Source organism: Suncus etruscus, chromosome 7 (genome assembly GCF_024139225.1).
Source record: "Suncus etruscus isolate mSunEtr1 chromosome 7, mSunEtr1.pri.cur, whole genome shotgun sequence".
NCBI lineage: Eukaryota > Metazoa > Chordata > Mammalia > Eulipotyphla > Soricidae > Suncus > Suncus etruscus.
The window spans coordinates 62,292,286-62,317,603 of record NC_064854.1 but is presented as its reverse complement, the minus strand read 5'-3'; the positions used below and the strand labels follow the sequence as shown (position 1 = coordinate 62,317,603).

The window sequence follows — 25,318 nt, the reverse complement described above, 5'->3', positions numbered from 1 at the left end:
AAAGAAACATCCATGTTTCTGCTTGCTCTACTTGACAATGCCAAATACAACACAGCTCCAGTCTAGCCCACAGAGCTTCAGGAAAGTTCCTAGTTCACCTTTGTTTGTTTGGGGGCCACTCCCATTGATGATCAGGGCTGATTCCTAATTCTGCGCCCAGGAATCACTCTTGTGGTGCTCAGGAAACCATATGAGGTGCTAGGGATAGAACTTGGGTCATGTTGTGTGCAAGGCCAGCCCCTTATCCTCTCTAGTGGCCCCTCTCCCCCAAATTCACTTTTGTTGGGAGTAAGATTCAGGTCTTGCCTCCTTGCTAAGTAAGCAGTGTTCTAGGGTCAGACTCAGACCTTCCACCTAATGGGGTCACTCCCTCTCCATCTTGGGCTGGTGATTTCCAACTACTTCTGAGTTGTGTTCATTCAGAATCCACTCTGTCAGCACAAGGATGGGGAAGTTTGTTTCCATGTTAAGTTTCCCCTCTGTGTTTCTTAGGTTCTAGAATATGAACTTAAAGTATTAAGTTCATCCAGGGAGATTCAAATCAAAACTAGAGATTAGCACACATCACAACGAACAAGAACCATCAGTGTTGGTAGGAATGTGGGGAGAAAGGAACTCTTATTCACTGCTGGTGGGAATGCCATGTAGTCCTGCCTTTCTGGAAAATAATATGAATATTCCTCAAAAAAACTGGAAATTGAGCTCCCATATGATCCAGCAATACCACTCCTAGGGATATACCCTTCGGAACACAAAACACAATACAAAAATGCCCTCTGTGTTCCTATGTTAATTGCAGCATATTTACAATAGCCAAAATCTGGAAATAACACAGATGCCCAATAACATATGAGTGGCTAAAGAACTGTGGTACATATACACAATGGAATCCTATGCAGCTGTCAGGAAAAATGAAGTCAGAAAATTTTCCTATACATGGATGGACATGGAAGCTATTATGCTGAATTAAATAAAGTCATAGGGAGAGAAATAGACACAGAATAGTATCACTCATCTGTGGGATTTAAGAAGAATAAAAGACAAGAGGACCAGAAGGAGCAGCCCACTATATGAAGCTTACCACAAAGAATGGTAAGCTCAGTTAGAGAAATAACTACACTAACAACTATCATGACAATAATAGTAAGTAAAATAGAATGCCTCTGGAATACATTCAGGAGGTGGCGGGGAGGTTGATGGGGGATTGGTGGAGGGAAGGTTGCACTGTTGTGAAAGGAGGTGTACTTTTTATGACTTAAATCCAACTACAAACATGTTTGTAACCATGGTGCTTAAATAAAGATATTATTAGAAAAAAGTGTGGAGTAAGATATATATATGTAGAGGCTGGGATAGAGAAGCAAAGAAGAGGTCACTGATAGGAAAAAACACAGAAGCGAGTGCCAGAAGAGACAGGCACTATGTTCCTCACCTTCTCCCCTAAAGGAAGCAGGTCCCTCTCGAAGCCTTCATGTTGCCGCTGAAGGGCTTGCACACTTAGCAGATCTGAGCCAGGGTCAGCTGCACTCAGGGCCTGACACTTCTTCTCTATCTGCTCCTTTGTGTCATCTGCTTCTCTATCCATGGGAGCAAGAGTGCAAGAGTAATGTTGTGTGCCTGATTTGCAGGCAAGCTGGGCTTTCTAACATGTATTCATACCACCATCACCATCACATCAACCCCATCATCATTATCATGATTATCATCATCATCTTCATCATCACACCCACCACCATACTACTCTCATCTTCATCAATCCCATCATCACTGCTATCATGATCAGGCTCATTAGCAGCATGCCTACACTGATACTACCATCATCATCATCATAATCATCATCATAAAAGTCATAGTTATCACTAGATATCACCTTTTTCCACCAGACCACAGGTTCAGACAATCTTTAAACTTCTTGGGGCATAGTTAATATTATCATTCCCATTATTTTTAGGAGGTGTGTGATCTACATCCAGAAGTGTTAAGGTACACCTCCTGGGAGTATTCAGGGGCCAAATGAGTGCCAAGAATTGAATCAGGGTCACCCACATACAAAGGAGGCCCCCTAACCATTATGATTGCTTCAACTCTGCCATTCCCATTTTTAATGAGAGATATAGAAGCCTAAAGATGCCATATGTTTTCAAGGTCATAACTCTCTGATGGATAGTAAACATCCAAACCTGCCTTCTAGATGCACAGATATATGCCAACTATTATTTGTACAGGAGTCAGAGCAATAGTACAGTAGGTAAGGCACTTGCCTTGCATGCCGCCAACCCAGCCCAACCCAGGGATGCAGCAGTCTCCAGCATCCAATATAGTCCCCCAAGCTTACCAGGAGTGATTCCTGAATGCAGAAACAAGAGTAACCCGTGAGTACTGTCGGGTGTAGCCAAAATAATACAAAACAATTATTTGTACAGTTTTTTATCTTGAGACTTTCTAAACTGTCTGACTTGTCATCTCATTTCAACTTTCCTTTTGCTTTCTTCTAACAGGTTTACTTATGCTGGATGTGTTTCTTAGTGTAAATACAAGTTTAAAAATCAAAAATAAAAATATTTTGAGTCAATAGTTAGCATAACCATGAACAATGGTTAGCATTTGTCTCTTGCTCTCTACCTATGCATTTCTAGTTCAGAAATATATTCAAATATTTTTTAAAATCTATAACATATCTGATTTCTATCTTTGTCATCTATGTCAGGAAGAAGGCAACAGACAGTGAGGGTTCAAGGAGGTGATTAGACTCAGGACTTCTTAAACTGGGTCTAGAAATGCTGTTTTTTAGGCTAGAATCCTTACCTGTGGAACATCTCGACAGCATGGGCACTACCCAGCAGTTGGCGCTGCTCCTCAGCGAGCCTCTGCAGGGAGCCCCAGCGGGAATTCAGCTCCTGCAGAGGTAAAGGAGAGTCAGATAAAGGTCCTGGGGAGGGCAGAGAAAACTCTGTGTCTAAAGGCTAGGTACAGGCTCATCAGACTGTTTTCATGGCATCAAAATCACATCCTTCCTTCCTTCTATTTTTCCTTCCTTCCTTCCTACTTTTCTACATTCCTTTTTCCTTCCTTCTTTCATTCCTTCTTCCTTCCTCTTTCTTTCATTTTTCTTTCTTTTTTCTATCTATCTTTCTTTCTTTCTCTTTCTTTCTTCGCTTGAGTACAGGCCAGTGTTATGAAAAAAGACATTGATTTCTGAGGCCAAAACGATAGCACAGTAGTAGGGCATTTGCCTTGCACATGGCTGACTCAAGACAAACATTGATTCAATCCCCTGTGTCCCATATAGTTTTCCAAGCCAGGAGCTATTTCTGAGCACATAGCCAGGAGTAACCCCTGAGCATCACTGGGTGTGGCCCAAAACACCTGCCCACCCCCCCCAAAAAAGACATTGATTCCCTTCCAAACCAGTCTCCTGGCAGAACCAGCCAGCCAGATGCATAACCTGTGTCCACTACTAAGATTGCTACCAACTCTGATAGATGCAGGGACAGGCTGCCTTGGTGACTGAGAACTGCGATGCTTCTCCAGAAGAAATGGTAAATCCCTGCCTCTGGATTCCAGGATGCTAGTCACTTTTCAGCACTATGTGGATCAGGAGTATTTTCTGGACAGATTTCTTCCCCTGTGACCTCAGGGCAAAAAACTCTTACAGCTTTCCTGTCACCCAGAGAGCTGGATGGATACTGAATTGCTACTGTTCAATTCATTTTGGGGGCCAGATCTGAATCAGGTCTAGAACACCCACGTATCTCCATTCTGTCTTCTTCTATTAGTTAGGGCCCTTCCCCACTGTCTCTACATCTCTGGTTGCATTTCCTTTGCACCTTCTATATGCATATGTGAAGTCTGGATTTTTGGTCTGGGGGTAGCAGAGAAGGGGTGGTATTTTCAGGGGGGTTAGATATACATGTGTCTGAATTATTTGGATCCTTGCCTTTGATCTTCTCTGTGCCTATTCAGTGTCTTACACCTGCTATCTGTTCCAGTGGAACTAAGAAGACCCAATTGGGTGCCTATAAGTAAAATTAAGACCCCTACAACTCTCCCTGAAGAAGCCTTGGTTACCTGCTGGATTTGAGCTCCTTGTGGTGTTAGAAGTTTTTCATACAGAAGATCATCTGCCACTTGGTTGATGTCCCTCAGTCGAGGCTCATTTGTTTTCAGATCCTGAGTGGGAAGTTTTGTGCAAAGGAGAATAAAGTTTGTCATAGTTCCGGCTCACCTCACCTTTGCTTGGCCAAATATTAATACTGGTTGTAACTTCACTCCTGCCCCTAAGAATAGTTCTTTTAATCTCCTCCAAACTTCACGATACTGAGACAAGTTAAGGGAAGGGGCAAATTACCTGGATTGTGACATATACTCATCCCCAGATTGTTAAACATCTCTCCTAGTCAACCCACCAGAGGTCTATATCTGAGTTATTCCACATTCTCTCCACAAGATGGTCCCTTTGACTTATACAGAAGTTCATGGTCCCAGAAGTGATTTTCCCAAACTCAGGGCAATGATAAAAAATAAAAAATAAATAAAAATTAAAAAAAACCCTCTAGGAGGTCTTTTAGGACTTCAATTCATTGTGTCAAATTATGACAATCTTCTTCATCTTGGCATTCAGTCATGATAGTACCCTCTTTTCCCTTTTCCTCCTAATCTCTGTCTATACATCTTTATCAGCTGTATCTACTCTGACAACCAAATTGGTCCACCACCATGACTTCCATGGGAAGCAAGTCATAGAGAGAAATAAAAAGGTAGGGGATATTTAAAATTACTGTTAATTAAGAGAATAAGAAGAAACAGAGAATTAAGTAGAATGGAGAATGTGGTTCGAGGCTGGAGTGGTAGCACAGTGGTAGGGCGTTTGCCTTGCATACAGCTGACCCAGGACAGACCTGCATCCCATATAGTCCCCAGAGCCAGGAGCGATTTTGAGCACAGAGCCACGAGTAACCAACCCCTGAGTGCCACTGGGTGTGACCCAAGAAACAAAAAAAAAAAAAAAAAAAAGAATGGAGGGTGTGGACTGGAAGGCAGGAGAACAAAAGGACTCCTTCTAGGGTTGGGGACCAGAGTGAGATATTGGTGGTGACAAGATAATGGTGAAAGGATTGGTGCTTAAACATTGTATAATCAGTTCATTTGATCATGAACAACTTTGTAACTGTGTATTTCACAATGATTCAATGCGAATTTTTTGAAAATAAAAATAAAAGCAAGTGCTGAATCACATAAACTGGTTGATTCTCTTCTCTTTTCCTCTACTTCTGCCGCATATAGACTATATACAGAATCTAACAACATATTCTCTCACCAGTAAATCAGGGACACAGGGCGGGGAGGTTTTTGTAGAACTTGGGAAATCAATCTCCCTGGAGATTAAGAATTGGGAAATGGTGAAGACTGGAACAGAAAAATGGATGACTGATTCCCTCCGCCTTTCCTTCCACCTACAACTCCCAGAGAAAGAACTGAAATGTGCTCTTCTCCAAAGCTTTAGGAAGATATTTATCAAATCTGAGGTTAAGAAGTTGCTTAGGTCATGATGGAATAAGAGAAAACAGTGGCAGCAGCCCCAAGAAGCTGGAGGAGAGCAGAGCGGTCCTTGGCTCACCATCTGGAATTCATCAAACTTCTTCTGCAACTCCCAGACATCATCCAGTTCCACCCCGCTGTGTTCAGCCCTTTTCTCTCGGATCCAGTCCAACATGTCCCCAGCCTCATAGGCCAGCAGAAACTCCTTGTACCGTTGCAGCAGATGGCGCCGGCGGTCCTCTGCTTGGTCCAGGAGGGAGTGGTACCTGGCAGATAGATGAGAACTCAGGGAGAAGAAGATACATAAGTCCAGAAGAGGAGAGAGTCAGAGAGAGGAAGAAAAGGGAAGTAGGGGAGAGAAGAGGAGGGACTGAGGAAAGATCAGTCACTGAGGGACGTGGTGTGAGGAGAGCAGGCACAGGGGATGTGATCTGAGAAAAGCAAGTATTGGGGAATGTGATTTGAAAGAGTAGACACAAGGAGAAGAGGTGTGAGAAGAGTGAGCACTGGTGGATGTGATGTGATGGGAGCAGGTACTGGGACAATTAGCAGGGATGTCCCAGATCCTGAACCATTTATGCCATCCCTGCTCTAGAGAGGGACATTTTCCACTGAAAGGAAACTGACTGTGCTCATACAGAAGAGAAACTATGAAGCTGCTCAACTGGTCTCTGAGCTCTCAAAGGGACAGACAAATTTGGCCTTCAGCCCTGGACTCACTGGTCCTCGATCTGCTCCTGGCGCTGAGTGATGCTCCCGACCTCTTCCCGTCGCCGCTGTGGGAGTGAGGGGAGCTCATCATGGGCCAACTTTCTGACATACACGGCGGGCACAAAGCCTTGGTGGTCATCGGCCTCTACCTTCCACCAGTCCTGGGGAGATAGCACACACCCTGCCTCAGCTGGGGGAACAAGACTCCATGGGAGCTGTGAGACTCTGGGCAGCCCAGGCTGATATTCCTACAGCCTCACATATCTCAGGGTCCTGAACTGCCCCGGGCTCCAACAAGGCCAGGCAGGGCTCCTGAAGTCAATCCTGAGGCCTGGTGCTTGCAACTGGCCCCTTTGTAGTAAAGCACAAACCACCAGAAACCACAGAAGCCTCTGGAGCCACACAGGGTTGTTTTTTTTTGGGGGGGGGCATGGAGACCACACAAACCCCCAGCTTCCCTGCCCACCTCATCCAGAGTACAGTCAAATGTAAGTAGCTCAAGAAAACTTTTTATGCTCAGCTGGCCCTGACCCACACACAGCCTTTAGAGTCTGCTTCTGAGTTCATTTCCTCAGAGATCTGGGAGGCAGAGGCTTTGGGCCCATGCAGAGACAGGAGCCATGATTGCATCCTAGTTGGAACAGCTTGTCATCCACTTTTCCCTCAAGAAGCCATCCCTAAACCCTCTTCTTCCTTGTGAGTTTTGGAAATCAATCCCAGGTTCAATCCCTGACATCCTATATGATCCCCCAAATCTGCTCAAGAGTGAATTCTGAGCACAGAGCCAGGAGGAACCCCTGAGCACTACCAGGTATGGCAAAAAGCAATATATCTATCTATCTATCTATCTATCTACTGGAACTAGAAAAACTGGGTTTAACAGCCTAGCTTTCTGCCTCTTGTGTGCATAGACCCAAAGAAGACATGCTGACATGCCCTGCCACTGAGAGTAGGGGACAGATAAAGGCCAGTGATCCTGTAGAACAAGTCACATCTACTGCCCACAGAACACACTGTCTGAGCCTGCCATGAAGGTTGCAGGGCTTCATCTGAGCAGAAAATGGTATTTCCTTCCTGCTGAAAAGACTGCTCTCTGTCCAGGCTCAGAAGGGAAAAGGTGTGGCCCAGAGGATAAAGAAAGACCCAGAAGGAAAGTACTCAGGGTGGTAGGTGCACCTTGTTGATGGAGCTGAGCAGAATTAGGACGTCATCCTTCTTCATGGTCACCTCTCGGGGGCTGCGGGCCTGAAAGTCGTACAGAGCCACAACCCTCTCCTCACGGGCGGCACCTTCCACTGGCGTAGCCTGCTGCTTCTGCAAGTAGCAGGGAGACACCACCATCCCAGCAGGGGAGAGCCAGGGAAGGTGGAGAGTGGCCGTCAGAAACACTGGAAGTGCTCAAAGCCTCTGGCCCTCCTCAGCTCTCCCTTCTCTTCAGCCCAGCCTTCAACTGTGTCCAGACTTCTGACCTGCTGACTCTCAGCAAGGTGAGGCCACCAAGTTTAGAGAGTGGGAACATGAGCAAGTTGAATATCCTATGTTCCTCCCTCGTGGGCAATGACTCTGTGAAACATCTTGTCTTCATACAGGGTTATCCCTCCTCTAGAGTGGAGACAGAACTTCCCGGACAGGTCTTTTGACTTTCTATCTTCAGGAGCTGTTTCCTCACATCACACATGCACACATGCAAGCAGCACACACACACATACACACACACACACACACACACACACACACAAAGCATCCCCATCATTGGTGTATTACACATCACAAGTATGTGTATATCATTAACACACTGACGTTACACAAGACAGCCATATGCTCTATGCTCAAGGATTGTTCCCAGCAGTGCTAGGGTGACTATGCAGTTATAGAGATTTAATAGGGATCAAGGCACTGTACTATTTCAGTGACTTCACTTTCTATTTATTTTTTAGGGTTTTTTAAGCCTCATTTGCAAGTGTCAAGATAATAAGAAGTTAATCTGCCATGTGTCTCCTTTAAACACATGGTTCCAATAATATGGCCCTATGGCCCTAAAGGACCCTGTCATGCTCCCTTGCTTTTAGGGTCGCCCATTCCTTCCTCTAAGAGTCTCTTCTGCCCAGGCATCTATTGACTGCACATTTGAAAATAATTATGCCCAAAAAACAAACAAAAAAATAAAGCAAAACAAAACCAGAAAAAGCTCACTTCTCTTTTTTCTTTTTTTTTTTTTTTCACTTTTGTGGATATTATTCGGTGATTTTTTTTCTTTCTATTTTAGTAGTTGATACCAAGTTTTTTCTTCTCTTTTCCTTAACCTTTTTATCTCTAACAGAATAGCATAACTTGAATCATTCAGCCTCATAAATTTGAGGGGGGAAAAGAATGATACCAAGACCAGTCATATGAACATGTAGTGTAAATAAAAAAATGACCAGACTGGAACACCAAACAGAATAGATACCCAACCTATAACAAACTGTAAGGTGGAGACCAGTTACACTAGGATTCTGGGGGGGTAAAGAAGGGATATGTGGGGGGGGTAAAGAAGGGATATGTGGGAGACAAGCTGGGAACAGGAGTGGAGGGAGGACAACATTGGTGGTGGGAAAGCCCTTCATTAATTGTCACTATGTACTGTAAATAATTCTGTGTAATGAACTTCAGTCACAATAAAAAATAAATAAATAAATAAATAAATAAATAAATAAATAAATAAATAAATAAATAAATAAATAAATAAATAAAAGAAAATAATAATGCCCACTGACCGGCTGCCATGTACTGCTCTTTTATAGTTTAGTAATATTTGTCTTAGATTTAGCAAGTGTTGATATTACTTTAAAAAAGGGGGTGGGGGGGAATGAAGGAAATTATTAGGAAGGACCATGAGGAAAAGCCCGAGCAAGGAGAGACTCAGGAGGAAGGAAACTCAGGCCCTGAAAACCCATAGAAGGAGCATGTGACCTAGAGAGAAGTGGGATTCTTGCTACAAGGTCACAGAACTCAGGGTCCACTAGATTGCATCCTGGAGTGCGTGAGTGAGAAGTGGACAGAGAGCAACTCTCCTTCTCCCCTTCATGCCTCTGCCCTCTTACCTGGCAGGCATTGGCCTGCTCCCGAAGAGCCTGAATGCTATTCCCAAAGGCAGTGAGGTCTATCAGGAAGGCCTCGTGCTTCTTCAGAAGAGCCTGGTTGTGGGTGGAGAAACAGTTCAGGAATAATATGATGCATTCCTGGGAATTCAGCTACATTTGGAGTTATTCCTGTCACCCTAACTCCTGGTCTCAGACACCTTTTGGGAAGAGGTGATTTGGGCCATACCTGGTAGTGCTCAGGGGCCACTCCCAGCTCTATGCTCAAGGATTGTTCCCAGAAGTGCTAGGGTGACTATGCAGATATGGAGATTGAACAGGGATCAAGGCACTGGACTATTTCATGACTCCACTTTCTATTTATTTGTGAGGTATTTTTAACAAGTGCCAAGACAATAAATTAATCTTCCATTATGTTAATGACTTCATGGGAGATACAATAATTTTCACAAATGTGCTTGCTACTATATGTTTCGTTCTTTTTTCCTTTTTTGTTCCTTTTTCGTTTTTATTTTTTTCTTTCTATTTTTTTTTTTCAGTAACTTTGCTTTCACTTATCTGGAAACAAATGTAATACGGTCAACTATGTCAACAATGTGATGCATTTTTTAATAAAGTAAAAAAAGGAGAATAAGAGGTTAAAAATATGAATAACAATCTGAATGTTGTCAAAATAAAGTCAAAATTATCCAGATCAGACTGAGAAGATGCTGCCAGCAGCATGCTTTACTGCAATGAACTTAACACAGAGTGCAAGGACAATACCCCGGAAGAGGCAGGGTGGAAGGGGGATGTGAGCTTGGTGGGATCTTTCTTATCAGACTCACCTTCTAGATTCTGTGAGAGAGGAATTGCTTCTCTCTAAAGTTAAGGCTTGTTTATGACCTCTCGGGGCCACTCTAGGGTAATTGGGGAGAAACAAGTCAAGTGTGGAGCTCTGGACAAGCCCTTTCAGATGAAGATCACCTCCAAAAAATCTGTGGATGTTTGTGACATTAGAAAAATGTGGAGACTCTTAGGTCAACTCTTGGGGTGTCCCAGCAGATGAAGGCCAAAAGGTCATCATTGAAAAACCCAAACAATGTCCTAGAACCTGTGCACTCCCTGCCCATTGCCAGTATGAGAAGCTCCTCACCCCAGCAGCCTCCTCGTCTGCTCCATAGTTGGTGTTGTTCACAATAGGTTCCTTCTCTCGAATCCATGCCTCAGCCTCATGCAGGTCAGCCAGGTACTGCTGGAACTGGACGTTGCCCTCCAGATCTTTCTGACGCCGTGCTGCCCGGGCCTGAAGAGACTCCATATTCTCATTCAAACTCTGAACCCGGGACACCACATCATCTGCTGCAAAGTGTCCTATGGAGCCATCATGGAGACAAAGAGTCATCACTAAGCTTGGTACTGGGGTGCCCCAATTCAATAGTGTCTGTAGAAATTATGACATGGATGCCACAGAATGCATCTGGTGGGGGTCTAGCTAAGCACAGACCCAGATGTGGAAAGAGGCTCAAAGCCAGCACTCTGTCCTGCTCACAGAGGGTTGGGGTGACTTGCTCACTCTTCATCCCCAAACACTAGCAACCCCAGTGGTTTTCCAACAAGCAAAGAGTGTGTCTTCTGGGAACATAGGATCTACTGTGACTCCCAGTGACCACAGGAGGCAGTGTCACTTGGCCAAGGAGCTGTGTTTAAAGGTAGGGACAGATATCCCAGTGGTGTCTGGCACAGGAGCTGAGCAGACCTGCCTGCAAGGAGGAAGGCCATTACTCCCAGGGCCTGTGCAAGTAAACTAAGCCAGGAAAGACACCATTCTGTCCCAAGAGATAGGATTCTGCTCACTTCTCATCAAAGCTTCCTTGGAGGCAGCTCCAGGACTTCAGTGATGGTGCAGAAGAAGAAACCAAGGGACCACCTCAAGCTGCAGGCATCAGATCTCTGCCCTCCCAATACAACCACACACCTTCCTCTACCATCCTGGTCCCCCGGTCTGTGATAGCCTGGATGCGTGGCCTGTGGCTCTCAATGTCATCCTGGATGACCTGGTGCCTGTTGAGAAGATTCTTGGAGGCGATCAGATCCTTGCCTGCCGAGATAGAAAGTCAGAGGTTGAGGACTTCCTGGGAACCTGAAATTCCCACTTTTCTCCTTGACCTTCTGAAAGCAATTAGATCCCCCCAGGTCAGCCCATGCTCCTTTCTGTCATGTTCCTAAGTAGCCCTGTTGATAACCTCTAAGGTTTCCTGGTGGACATGAGAACAGCACATGATGGCCTCCCAGTAAGCACTCAGCAAAGATCACAGGGCCACAGTCTCACATATGGAATTCTGGTCTCCATCATACCTCTCCTCCCCCAACACTGTGTGCCCTGTGATGGATGAGGAACTTCCCCTTCTAGAAGAACTAAATGCCTCTGAGTTGCTCTCTTGAGTACACTCTGTGGTATGACATCTTTCTGTGCCTTCATGTGCCTGTCATGGTGAAGGATGGGTACTGGAATTGTGCCTTCTATGTGCCCTTCCATTCTGCTATGATTTAGATTATTAAAATAAGAGTGCTGAGCAGGTGGGCACAGCACTGGACCCTCAGATACTGGGCCATGGCCCTTTACAGAATCTGAGCTCAGGCTGGAGTGAGCTGACTTTTCCTTCTGAGATGGCCTCAGTCTTCTCAAAGGCAGGACAATTATCATGGGTCAGGGATGGTACCACAGCAGCTTCTTCAAGACCTGACAGCCAGGGGGGACTCACCCAGTTGGGTGGAGGCAGCTGAGGGCTCAGTCTCCTGGATCCAGGCCTCTTCGTCTTCCGTGTCTCTGCAGATCTGCTGCAAACGCAGCAGATCTGTGAGTCGCTTCTTGCGGGCAGCCAGTGGCTCCTTCAGAGCCTCGAACCGAGATGCCAGGGACTGCTGCCGTGCCCGGATGTCCCCGGCATCAGGGTGGCCTGTTTCCTCAAAGTATGCCGCCAGGTCTGTGAGGGTGTTCATCTGGCCCTGTGGGAAGCAGAGAGAGCCCAAAAGGTTGGGGGTGGGGGCTAGAGAGCCATTCCCCATGGAAATCTGGAGGAACCCAAGCAAACACAAGAAGCAAGGTGGGAGGAGCCCTCACAAAGACTCTGAGCAGAGGTAGTGCTGAGTGGGGGACAGTGAGGTCCAGTCACCAGAGCCTCAGCCAACAACACCCATCTGCCTACACCCTGTACGTACACACACACACACACACACACACACACACACACACACACACACACACACACACACCTGGCGGTTTCCTAGGGCCGTTTCTAGTAGGCCATGTTTCCTCAGCAGGTTCTGCACATCAGCCAAGCCTTTCCCATAGTCGTCGGAAGCCGCCTGCCATTCCACCTCCTCTAGCCAGCGCAGAAGATCCTCCTCATTGTTCTCAAATTGCAGCTGCTGGTTGGCATCATACAGCTGGGTCCCTAGAGACAAACCCAGAGTGATAGTACCGAGAACTCATGAGCCTGCCTGCTCGAGGGTATCCAGCACAAGGGCTGGACACAGCACACTCTTTTGTGACTAAGAAAGCCCCTTGGATTGGTACAAAGTGGAAGGAATTTGTTACACAAATGGAGCTAAATAACACTGTCTACTCTTGGGCAAGGCATCCTGGTGAAGTTATATGGTCATCAGCACATGTATGTTTGTTTGCAATGCACTTCCCTTTCCTAGAGAAATGCCAGACACTATGCTCCCCAAAAGAAGAGTTCTAGGACCTGAGGATCTCAAAGCATCCCTTATAAATGTCATTGTCAGGGGCCAGAGCAATAGTACAGCAGGTAAGTCACTTACTTTGAACATGGTCAACACAGGTTTGATCCCTTATATCCCATAGTGTCTCCTGAGTCAGCCAGGAATAATATCTGAGTACAGAGCTAGGAGTAACCCCTGAGCATCAACAGATGTGGCCCCAAAACAAACCCCCACAAAAAAGTCTTTCTCAGAATTTTTCTCCTGCTTGTCCTCAATACAAACCAACCTCACAATTTTCTCTTTGAGTAAATGTTATGATTCTCCATGTTTCAGAACAGTATCTGGGGACATGGCACAAATAGTTACATCATATCTGTGTAGCCTGTGTTTGCTGTGAAATATTGTATGGTGGATTGTAGAATTGCTTCCACCACAGTGGACAGCTTTTCCCTAACCAGCATTGGGAGGGTCTCCAGACTCATCCACAAAGTATCTCTCTGAGCCGCTGAATGCCTTCCATGTCCCCTCCATGACCCCACATCCCCACATGGCAACCTTGTGCTGACCTCTCTGTGCTGTGGCCTCTAACAGCTCTTTCCAGAGCCCCTGGACCTCCTCCACACGTGCAGCCACCTGGGGAGAGGCATAGTGGCCTGTCTCGATCATCTCCTGGCCTGTCTGCTCTAAGCTGTGGAGAAGCTTCTCATTGTCTGCCAGCTCCTCCTCAAACACCTGTTGCTTCTGGACACGGCTCTTTAAGTTCTGTGTTTCCTGGAAGGAAAGTAAGAGGGAAGCAGTTAGCAAAAGGAGTACAAACACTGGAGCCTGGGATACAAATCCTCATGTTTTGTGGCAGCAGGGCGGACCTCGTAAAGCCAGACAGAGCCAGATGCCCCCAATGGGCAGGAAGCACAGCCCCAGAAGGTTCATAGATTCCATCAGCACATGAGCATGAGCCCCCATAGCACACAGAACCTCCCTTCAGTACACACATTCCCCCTGAGAATTCCTGCCCTTTCTGTGTCCTTTCAGCAGAAGAGGCTGTGTCCATGAGAAACTGAGAAGTCTCAGTCCACTGCTATTAGGGCTTGGGGAGGCCTCCTCAGCTTCTTCCTGTCCAGTAGGTGTTTGTGTGTAGCTGTTTATTTCAAAACACAACTATAGATGCTTCATGCCATCCCACAGCTCAGTGACAAAATAGCAGCTTTTTCAGGCCCTGGCTAGGCACACAGGAAGTCTCTTGGTCCCCATGCACAGGTGTTTGCTCTGACTCTGCACTCAGTCACCCCCTACAGTAGCATCATGGCAGACTGGAGTTTCCAAATCATATTCCTGAGCCACAAAAGCTGAGTACAGCCCATGGCCACCATTTCTGCCTGCTTGCTGTTCCCAAGGTAAGTTTGTACCAATGGGCAAGAGATGGGCACAGGCACGACACTGTGTTCAGCACCATCAGAGGGGCAGTGAGAAATGAAGGACAAGGGTAGTGCTGCAAGCACAGCACTCAGAAAGTAGCACTGAGCATACAGTGGGGTGTGCTGGCCTCTGAGTTCAACCTTGTCACTGGCCAGCAGCTACCAGCAGCTCTGAGACTGGCCCACCAAACCAAGCCACATTCAGGTCTGGATCTCACTGCCTACCTTGTAGTCTTCCTCATCTGCCAGCTTTTTTTTCTTGTTGATCCAATTCTTCAAGTCATCTGAGTCCTGATAGAATTTCTGCAGGAGTAGCGAAGCTTCCAGCTTTTCACGTCGGGTGGCCGCTCTATTCCGCAAGGTGTCTCGCCGAGCTAGCAGCTGTGAATACAAGCAGACTCCACTGCAAACAGGCCATGCAAACAGGCTGCCCCAACCACCGTGGATACAGGCCTGGGTTCTTCTAGGCCCTACACAGGAGCAAGTGACATACCCGGTCCCGGATGTCAGCGATTTTCTCTGCATCATAGTGGCCATTATCTATCAGCTTGTTTGCTGTCTCATCCATGGTCTGAAAAATAGTGGAGGGAGAGTGCAGTCAGCAAACCCAGGGCCTGGGTCCCATCTGCTATAAGCTTCTGGCAGTTTCTTTGTGCCATTGGCCACAGATAATTCATTTGTGCTCAAAATGTTACCCAGGGGCTGCTGTGCCCTATGCCTGTCCTTCATACACCTGTGTGGACACTGGACAGGAGGAAGGGATTTTCACTCAGATTCATGAAGTAGCCCTAGAATCATCAATGCACCTTCATGGAATTAGGAAAATTATGTAAAATCAATGGCCACACTCAAGTAATATCATTCCACATGGTTGGCTTTTGGCAGTGGGACCAAGAGTATAGACAAATAAGGACCATGGCAAGTGCAGTTTCCTCTCAAAATCAAGAGCCTGAGGGACCCAAGCGATAGCACAGCAGGGAGGGTGTTGCCTTGCAAGTGACCAATCTAAGTTCAATCCCCCACTACCCGGATGTGTCTCCATCCAACACTTCGAGGAGAGCAGAGCTGAGAATCTCTGAGAATCAACAGGTATGTACTCCCCCGCAAAGAATCAGAAGGAGCTACAGCTCTATAGCTTCTTCTCTGTATGTGTCAATGGCCGGTGTGTGGCTAAGACCAGAGATAGCTGGGGAATTGAGCACAGCAATTGTCCACTCTTTCTGCAGCTGCTTACAAAGGTGTACACAAAAATACCTGCCCTTCCCAGTCCTGCTCTCTGGTTCTGTGAGGGACATGGCCACTCAGGGTCTAGGAAGCCCGTGGAATAGTACACAGAGTGCAGATTTGGGAGGAATAGTTTCTAAACACACAGACCCCCTGCTTTTGCAGGGCCCCCCAAGCTTTGCCTGTGGCGTCTCACCATGATCTTTGCCTCCTGTGCAGAGAAAGCCTTCTCAAAGTCTGCGTGCTTCAAGCAGAGAGCCTCCACGGTGCCTACTGAGTTGCCCAGCTCTTCGTTGTCCAGGAAGGCCTATAAGCACAGAAGACGCTGAGCTGGGCCCATGCCATTTTGCTGGACTCTGTGGTGGATAGTGGACACCATGGGACACCACCACATCAGGCAGCAATGGGAGCTTCAGCCTCCCTCCTAACCCATCTCCATCTTTCCACATGCATCTTCCTGGGGACAACCACCAGTGTGAGCTTTGAGCTGCTTCACGAGGATGTGGCCTCTCAGGAAGTCCTGAGAACCCCCACATCTCTCCTTGAGCCCTCAGCAACCTGATGTTTGTTTTCTGGTTTTAAACAGAAATGCAGGGTTATAAGAAGCTTGAAATGGTGAGCCAGAGCAATAGCACAGAGAAGAGGATGTTTGCCTGACACATGGCCAACCTGGGTACAACCCCCAGCATCCAAAATGCTTCCCAAAGCACTGCCAGGAGGGATTCTTGAGCTTGGCATCAGGAATAATCCCTGAGCACTGCCAACCGTGACCCAAAAACAAAAACAAATCACTTTTCTAATAGTTATAGAGAGACCTAAATATTCTATTTACCCATGGGAGTGAATTGTGGTATTTATATTTTTTAATAATTGACTTCATGTGCTAGAGAGATAGCACAGCATGGAGGGCATTTGCCTTGCACGTGGCAGACCTGGGTTTGATACCTGGCAACTCATATGGTCCTCTGAACATTCTAGGAGTAATTTCTGAGTGCAGAGCCAGGAGTAACACCTGAGTGCTGCTGAGTATAGCCCCCAAACAAACAGAAAACCAAAAACAAGAACCTTGGAATGGCTAGATCTGCCCTTGGACCACACTGGCTGGGAAGTGGCTGTGGTGAAGGCCATATGTGGGGTTTTGTGGGAGGTTGTCCATACCTCCTGCCTGCTCATCCAGCTGTCTACTTGCTCACTGTCACGGTAGAAGAGATGCAGGTCCAGGCACTGCCGGTATTGCTGCTGCCGTTTCTCCCACAGCTCCAACAGAGCTGCCCAATTGCTGGCAAGATCAAACATCTGTACAGAGGAAGGGGTATAAGAGGATGCTGAGTTGACAATTCCCTTATCCTGCTGTTCTTCTCATAGAAGGTGCACAGGTAGAAGCTTTATGGTGCCATCCCTATGTGGGCAGTGATTAGGCATGGTAGTGGCACCCTGTGGACAATACCATTCTGGTTACGTGGCACAGACACAATGGCTGCCGTGAGCACCTGCAGTGAGCACAGCCTTCCTCCTGACACACACACACTCACACACATACATGTGCACACACAAGCAAGCACACTTGACCTGTGCAATATGTGCAATATGTGCAATATGCATGTGAACATGTGTGCAAACTTACCTATGTGGTGTGTGTGCTCAGTGTGTGGTCTGAGTCATATACATACGTCTGCACATGCTATGTGCATGTGATCAATGTACCGTGTCACACTTGTACGCACATAAACATGAATAATCACACACAAATGTGTGCACACATGCATCAAAACATTCCTGTTTTCATCTGCATGTGTTGTGCAACATGCTGTACATACATGCATGTTTGGTTGTGAGTTGAGTACATGTACATATGTGTGCATGGCCATGTGAACATATTATCAATACACTGCATCACACCTGTATGTATACACACGTATACATTCACAAGCACAAATCACAATACTGTACATGTATGTATACAAACATATCTGTTCACCATTCTCACGCATGTACCATGTTTGTGCATGTGTTTAGTATGTATCTGAGTGCATTGTTATTTGTGTGCCTATGTTGCATTGATGAACATACTGCACCATGTATGTACTCATGCATATATATGCACACCCATACTCACATGCATACTCAATCACACATCTACATACAAGTGTACATGTATGTAAGCATGCCAGTTATCTTTTGTGTGTAGCACATGCATGCATATGCTCTGTGTATGAACACATGTGTGCACCCTTTATGTGTGATCAACACACTGCATCATTCCTGTACACACATCTGCACACACAGGATCATTTCTCCATCCAGCTGACCCACCTTCTCCTGAACTTTCTCAGATGCTTCATGACCAGTGTCCAGCAGGGCCTGGGCAGTCTCTTCCGCAGATTGAAATCGGTCATTGTAAGAGTCCAGCTCATGCTGTGGCCATATGGCACATGAGAGAAGCAGAAGCTGTTATGCCCCAGTCTTCCATTGTCCCAGACTCCATGTCCCATCCTCCTGGCTCCCCAAGACCCATTCTTATGGCCCCACCCCCAATCTCTTGGGTCCCACACCTTGTGCTGCTGGTGCCTGTCCAACAGGGCTTCCCCACCAGCCACATCAGTGGGCAGCTCATCAGCGTTGATCAGAGCTGTCTTCTCCCTCATCCAGCCTGAAAGCTCCTCATAGTCTGACAGGAACCGCTGGTACCTAGGAAAACAGGATGAAGGGTTATCCAGGGGCACTGAGGTGAGCACAGGGTTCCCTGCCCCATATGCTCCTTTCCCCAAGGCTGTGGAGGTGAGGGGACCCAGTACAGGTGAGAGGACTCAGTACAGTTGTGGGGACCCAGTACAGGTGAGCTGACTCAGTACAGTTGTGGGGACCCAGTATAGGTTTGGGGACCCAGTATAGGTTTGGGGACCCAGTACTGGTTTTGGGACACACTGCAGGTGAGGGAACACAGTACAGGTGTGGGATCCACTGCACATGAGGGTTCCCAGGTTTGGGCACACCCTGTCTCCCCAAACTGTACCCTGCAGGAGGCTCTCACCAGTAGGATGCCTGCAGCTGAGCATGTCTGTGTGTGGCCAGGTCCCGCAGTTGTTGCCAGCCAGCCATCAGCTCCTCCTTCATCTGCTGGATGTGGGCAGCCTCCGAGGGGTGCAAGCGTGACAGCTTGTCAGCTTTGGCACACAGCTCTTTCACCTAAGAGCAAGAGGGGCTCTGGCAAATGTAGGTCTCAGCACCTTCACTGATACTTCTGGGAGGATGTAACCATGCCCATCCAGTGAGGCCACACTCTGATTGTATAGACAGACATCCAGGAAATAAATATGCTTAGCTAGAAAGAAAATAGTCTGGAGGAGGCTAAAAAGGTTATTTAGGAATCCTAATTCCTAACTACCTTTAGGGAATGCACTCTTGCTGAGATCCTGTATCTACTCTTTTATCTGCCCCTTCTCCCAGAAGAAGACAATCCAAAGACTTGTGCATTGGCTACTCTGGGTACCTTTGATCTGTAAAAAATGTAGTCAAGGGCCTGAGTGGTGGCATAAGTGCTAAGGTATCTGCCTTGCCCGTGCTAGCCTTGGATGGATCGTGGTTTGATCCCCCAGTGTCTCAGATGGTCCCCCAAGAGCAATTTCTGAGCGCATAGCAAGAGCGCATAGCACCCTGAGCATCACGGGGTGTGGCCAAAAAAAATGTAGCCAAGTTAGATGAGCAAAGATAGACAACTGTCTGTAAACATTTGCTCTTTATTCCTGTGTTCCTGATCCTAAACAATAAATACTGCACTTAGAGGACAATTGGGACTCTCGGTCCCCCAGACCTCAAGGTTTTCTCTCTTACATCTATCTTGTTTTATCATCACAGTGCCCCTGCTTCAGCCCCATTCACCCCGGACCAGTCCATGCACACTGAAGATCCTGCTAAGACCCTTGTGGTCCTGCCCACAAGCTGCCTCCAAAGAGTGTCCCCAAGACCCTCGCTCTCCAGCACTTTCCTATTGCAGATACTGACCTACTTAGAACAAACTTAAACCAGACCTCTTCCTCTCAGTCCCTGAACTGTTATTTCTGATCATAAACGTTGTGGGCAAAACAGAAAGATGTTCCCTGCAGCAAGAGAGCAGAGACATACCCACACTCTCAGATTGTCTGTATGGGAGTCAGGAACAGTCCCTGGGGGTCGAAAGAAAGGCCTAGTGTACCCAGAGAGAACATGTGCAGGTGAAAACAGTGATCAGTACTTGGCTTTGGAGGCCCATTTTATTTGCCTTAAGTCACAGAGCTTGACAAAATGTGACGAAGGATCAGAGTGATAGCACAGCAGTAGCATGTTTGCTTTGCATGTGGCTGATCCAGGACAGACCTGGGTATAATCCCCATCACCCCCATATGGTCCCCAGAGCCTGCTAGGAACGATTTCTAAGCACAGAGCCAGGAATAAGCCCTGAGTACTGTCAGGTGTGGCCCAAAATCCAAAAACAAAAAAAAAACAAAAACAAAAAAATTTGGGGGTGGGGGGCTGGAGCAATAGTGCATTGGTAGAGCATTTGACTTGCACACCACCAACCAGGGATGGACCCGAGTTCAATTCCCAGTATCCCATATGGTCCCCCGAGCTTTCCAGGAGTGATTTTTGAGCACAGAGCTAGGAGTAACCCCTGAGCACCACCGGGTGTGGCCCAAAAAAAAAAAAAAAAAAAAAGAATTGACAAAGAGGAAGAACCCAGAACCCGGAGCAGATCCTGGCAGCATGGGAGCATGTGGGGCAGGAAGCCAGGCTGTCTCACCTTGTCGTCCATGACTGCCAGGCTGCGCTCCAGACCCTTGTGACTGTGGAACAGTGATTCGGCGCTCACCAGATCCTTGCCATAGTCCTCAGACCTGAGTAGTGGCTCCTTCTCCTGCATCCACTGTCTGGCCTCCTTCACGTCCCTGCACATGGCCTGTGGGTGTTACTTGGAGGCAGCCTGCCCAGACTGCACCCTGAAAAATGCCCAGTTTCCCCCTAGAAAGCACAATCAGAAGGACCCGCCACAGGCTCCCCAAGGCCTTCTGACAGAGATTCAGTACCTCCAAGACTTTCATCAGGCTTCCCAGGTCTTCCCCCAGGCCCTTCCACAAAGACCTCTGACAAACTCCAGGAGTGCCCACACCATGCAGTCCCCCAAGAGACCCCACACTATGCCTTTTGAATCGCTGGAGGTCTGCCGCATTGGACAGGGTCTTCCGCCGCTGAAGCGCCAGGTCGTGGAGACGGTCCCAGGCAGCATTCACCTCAGCCTGCTTCTCCCTGATTAGCGGCAGCTCTGGGTGGTTCTCCTGAGCAGAGGGACAGGGTACACTCAGGCATGGCTGCTCCCCCACCCCATATCTGGGATAATTATGTCTATTTCTGTGCCAGGAGCATGGGTGCCATCCACGCCACCTTCATCTGGCCATGCTCAAAGCCAGCCTAAGTGTCATCTCCAATCCCTATGCCTGCATGCAGGCTGAGTTTCCATCACCTGCTCTGCTGTTTTGGAGACACATCCAGGGCTTACACCTGGCTCTGTGCTCAAGAACATTCCCGGTGGTATTGGGAAGGCCCCTAAGGGATACCAGGGATGGTGCCCAGGTTGACTATGTGCAAAGCAGGTGTTTTCCCTGCTCTCCTATCTCTCATCTTCAATTTTCACACACTCTAAACGTGTCCCTTCACTGCTTGGCCCTATTACCCCAAGAGCCCTAAAGAGCCTGGACAGTGATGAAGAGAAAGATTCCCTGTGTACAACATGACTCCATTTTCAAAAATTCCCCTGCTATGAGCTAAGGGCCAGATACTCAATGTGATAGAGTGTGTGCTGGTCAGTAGGAAGGCGTTCCACTGCAGGGGACAGAGGGTAATTGGAGAATTTTCAGAGACACTGGCAATGGACAGAACACACAGAGGCGGTGGTGGCCAACACTCCAACACCATGCTAACATTGGGGCTACATAGCTAGCTGAGCAATGAGGACAAAGAAGCAAGCAAGCCAGCTGTGGTCACTCCAGGAAGACCACATGAAAGCTATCACAAGTATTATGAAGGTTCCACATATTTTTCACATGTGAGACATTATGCATGTCATGAAGGATCCACATGCCCAACAGGTATAAAACACCATGAGTGTCTAAAGGTCCCACATGTGTGTCACATGTGATATATCATGTGTGCTATGAAGAATCCCTACTACTATCATGAGCTATGAAGGTCTCACACAATGTCACATGTGAGATGCCATGCATGATATGTGACATCATGCATATTGTGAATAGCCCACATATCTATCATATGCATGACATCATATGTGTTAGGAAGGAAGGACCCACATTTGTATCACACACTCACTCCCCTCACCAAGGCCCAGATGCCATGGCTGAGACCCTCTCACCTGAGCACACTCATTGGCATACTGGTTCACCCCATCTACTCGACCCTTGCGTGCTCCCAGGTCCACTTGGAACTCCTCAAACTTCTTGTGTAGAAGCTCTGTGCGCTCCCAGTCCTCCCCAAGTTCCACCGATGTCACGATGGCCTCCTGTGTGCACAGTCAGTCAGTCACCAGGCCTCCTGGGAGCCTTGCAGGCCTGGTCACCAGCCACACAGGGACTCCCCCAAACTCTGGTGTCATGGAAGGAGCAAGAGACTCTGAGTGTACAGCCACTTCCCAGGAGAATGTGTATGGGCCAGAGCTCAGGGTGGTAAAGCCTCCCATAAACTCAAGAGAGAATTGGGTTACAGGGAGGTATGACCTTTGCTGGAACAAAGACCCTCAGACTTTGGATTCGACCCAATCCCACTCCCACAACTCTGTAGATTCTACTGGATAGGCAGTCCTTCACAGACCTGGTTTCTGAGGATGTGGGCAGCAAACCCACCTGGTAGATCTCAGGCCAGGGTGGGAAGAAGGTTCTCAGCTCAGCCCAGAGAGAAAGGCTAGGGAGGGACCCTGGCTAGTGGCAGATACTTCACTTACCCATCAGACTGACTCTCAGCACTGTATACTCCCAGACCTCCACCCCAGTGCCTCCTTTCCCAGTCAGTGAGGAAGAAGCATGTCATGCTCACCAGAGTGTAAACCCAGTAGCGAGGCTGCTCACCTTGTCTGCCACCCATTCCAGGATATCAGCACATTCTTGCAGGAAGCGCTGGAGCCGCAGAACCCGAAGCAGATGGGCCCCCCTCTTCTGCAACAGCTCCAGCAGGAAGTCCCACAGGCGGCACAGTTCCTCCAAGTGCACCTGGGGGGTAGAGAGGGCAGAAACCGCAGGCTCCCACAGGGCTGTGCTAGACATTTTTTTCCAGGGCACCAAGCCCAGCTCACAAGTTGAAAGAATAGATGAATATCAACATCAACTGAGCCAAACATGGTCTTTCCAAAAGGAGAGCTTTGCAGTGAACAAGCATGGCTCATGTATGAAAATTAGGCTGAGAAACACATGCAGGACATAAGTCAGCTCTAAGCAGGGGCTATGCTGAGAAGGGCATATCAGTCATTCTGCTGATCCTGCACAGAAAATCCCTGAGCTGAAGAGGGCATGAGGTCAAGGAGGTTAGCACCATGGAGGTGAGTCCATGGGCTCATGGATGTAAGGTCATCATGGAGATGAGGGCATGAAGCATGAAGGTGAGGACACCATGGAGGTGAGGGCATGAGGCCTTGGAAGTGAGGACACCTTGGAGTGAGGGCATAATGTAGGAACAACTGAGATTTCAGGATGACCCAATGAACAAAGGAAATAGAAGCTCTAGGAAAAACCCACTGGAAGAAGCCCCGGGAAGTCCTCCTGCTCCATCTGCTGGGGATTCCAGCACCCAGAGACTCCAGGAGCTCAGGGAGGGCACTGGGAGCTGACTGCACCTTACCTTGGTATCCTCATGAGCAAAGTGCCCCTCAGCAAAGCGGAGTGACCGGATCTCCTCAAGCTCAGGCAGGACCCTCGACTTGGCCTGCACTTCAGCCTCCAAGGCTTCATGCTTCTGGTATTTTCCCTGTGAACAGAGAAGGTGCTGGCCTGGGGCCAGTGTCCCAGGACACAGACAATTTCCATGGCCTCAGCTGAGACCCTCTGGGCAAAGAAGGCAAAGAGGGTCCCACAGGTGAGGTTTGCTTCTCTAGAATGCCAGTCCTCCTCTGGAGAGAAAAGAAGACAAGGTCTGTCCCCTTTCAAGAAGTTACATGGGGCTGTCCCCAAGCAGGCAGGGTGGGCAAAGGTTGTCTGGAGGATGATATTGACATCAGCTCTGTCTGTAACCCAATGGTTACATTGGGGGTGTCTGGATGCTCTTCTAAAACTGCTTCCTCCTGGGGTAAGGGATTCCTTTCTTCTGCTCTTTCTCCACCAGCAGGGGACAGAGCTTTCACCGAGGCCCCCTCCAGGGCCTCTCTTAGACTTCAGACCATGAAGAGCTATTTTGGGGAAAATCCATGAATCTCCTGGTTGCTCCCCCTCTTTCTGAGAAGAGGGAATGCAAAGAGATCCCCATGCCTGTGACATCACACAACACCCACAACAGCCTGTTTCTTCCACAGCTGGGCCTTTGAGAGTGAAGCCACTGATGTCATATCAGCAGATTTCCCTGCAGAGAACCCTGTGGGCCAAGGAGGTACAGCTCTGTCCTGCACAGATAATGTCACTTGACTTCTCACCAGGCTGGCAGACAGCAGATAAGTGGTCCCATGTCCCCACCACCACACCCACAACGTCCAGGGGACTGCTGGGATGGGACAATAAGAACCTGAATGTTGGTGGGATCTTCATAACTCTTATCTTCCAAGACTTTTAGCTTCTCCAGGATCCACTTCTCCAGGTCATCGGCATCTCTCCTGAAAACCTGGTAGTGGTAGGACTCTTCCAGCTTCTGGCCTCGCTCAGCCACTAGGTCCTTGAATCTCTGATACCGGCCCAGCACCTCCTGGCGCCGCTCCTGGATCTCCTCTGCTGTCTCCAGCACCTTGGGGCCCCCGCTCTCCATAGCCTGGGGAGAAAACCAAACTGGATGAATGACCATAGCAAAATTCACCTGGATAAAGTGCCATGCTTGAACAAAGGGACAGAAGGAACCCCTGTCATTTCCAGAGACTGAGAATTTTATGTGATGATCATCTGAGCACAGTTTAGGCAATGTTTTAAGATGTCTAATTCACTTCAGAGATAAAGCACAAACATTTGGGAATAGTTTTTCACGTGTTATTTGTTCCTATCTGTCCCTTTCTCCACAAACTACAAATCTGTAGTTGGTTTTCTTCCCAATTACTACAAATCTCTAGTATTAGCACCTCAGTGTCTGGCTCTGGGATCCAAGCACATAATCAATCATCAACCAGCCTTGAGTACCATTTCTCTGTAGCAGGACCCCAGAGTCATGCCTTCCTGCATGGTCTCCAGAAGTCTCCAGCTCCTGAAATCCTGCACACATGCCCTGCTGTCCTTCCTTCAGGACCTTCCTCCAGTGTCACAGGAAGATACTACTAGGCGCAAGAATTAAGCCACTTTTGGAGGCATAACATTTCTACCTCAAGATATCTGCTTGTTCACTCTGGGATCCAAATAGGAGGACCAGAGCTAAAAAGAGAGACATTCAGAAAATGTGTTAAGTGAAACTTCTCTACTTCTCAAATGCCAGTTTTAT

At 47.7% G+C, this 25,318-nt stretch overlaps 1 protein-coding gene across 1 annotated transcript in view; it reads right to left on the bottom strand.

Annotated features, from left to right (window-relative positions):
• Positions 1–24,661, bottom strand: part of SPTA1 (spectrin alpha, erythrocytic 1) — a 47,215-nt gene extending 22,554 nt beyond the window's left edge. Inside the window, exons 1-25 of the mRNA XM_049776748.1 lie at positions 24,425–24,661; positions 23,552–23,677; positions 22,786–22,926; positions 22,077–22,223; positions 20,852–20,985; positions 20,454–20,598; positions 18,708–18,862; positions 18,229–18,364; positions 17,990–18,091; positions 16,835–16,972; positions 15,873–15,983; positions 14,946–15,023; positions 14,678–14,833; positions 13,604–13,808; positions 12,585–12,766; positions 12,074–12,317; positions 11,287–11,409; positions 10,465–10,682; positions 9,333–9,425; positions 7,426–7,563; positions 6,259–6,410; positions 5,618–5,804; positions 4,069–4,170; positions 2,806–2,897; positions 1,433–1,577 (exon numbers count right to left, since the gene is read on the bottom strand). Of these exons, the coding sequence (XP_049632705.1) occupies positions 1,433–1,577; positions 2,806–2,897; positions 4,069–4,170; positions 5,618–5,804; positions 6,259–6,410; positions 7,426–7,563; positions 9,333–9,425; positions 10,465–10,682; positions 11,287–11,409; positions 12,074–12,317; positions 12,585–12,766; positions 13,604–13,808; positions 14,678–14,833; positions 14,946–15,023; positions 15,873–15,983; positions 16,835–16,972; positions 17,990–18,091; positions 18,229–18,364; positions 18,708–18,862; positions 20,454–20,598; positions 20,852–20,985; positions 22,077–22,223; positions 22,786–22,926; positions 23,552–23,677; positions 24,425–24,661 (3,687 nt within the window). The remainder of the gene's footprint in view (positions 1–1,432; positions 1,578–2,805; positions 2,898–4,068; positions 4,171–5,617; positions 5,805–6,258; positions 6,411–7,425; positions 7,564–9,332; positions 9,426–10,464; positions 10,683–11,286; positions 11,410–12,073; positions 12,318–12,584; positions 12,767–13,603; positions 13,809–14,677; positions 14,834–14,945; positions 15,024–15,872; positions 15,984–16,834; positions 16,973–17,989; positions 18,092–18,228; positions 18,365–18,707; positions 18,863–20,453; positions 20,599–20,851; positions 20,986–22,076; positions 22,224–22,785; positions 22,927–23,551; positions 23,678–24,424) is intronic.
• Positions 24,662–25,318: the final 657 nt, after the last annotated feature.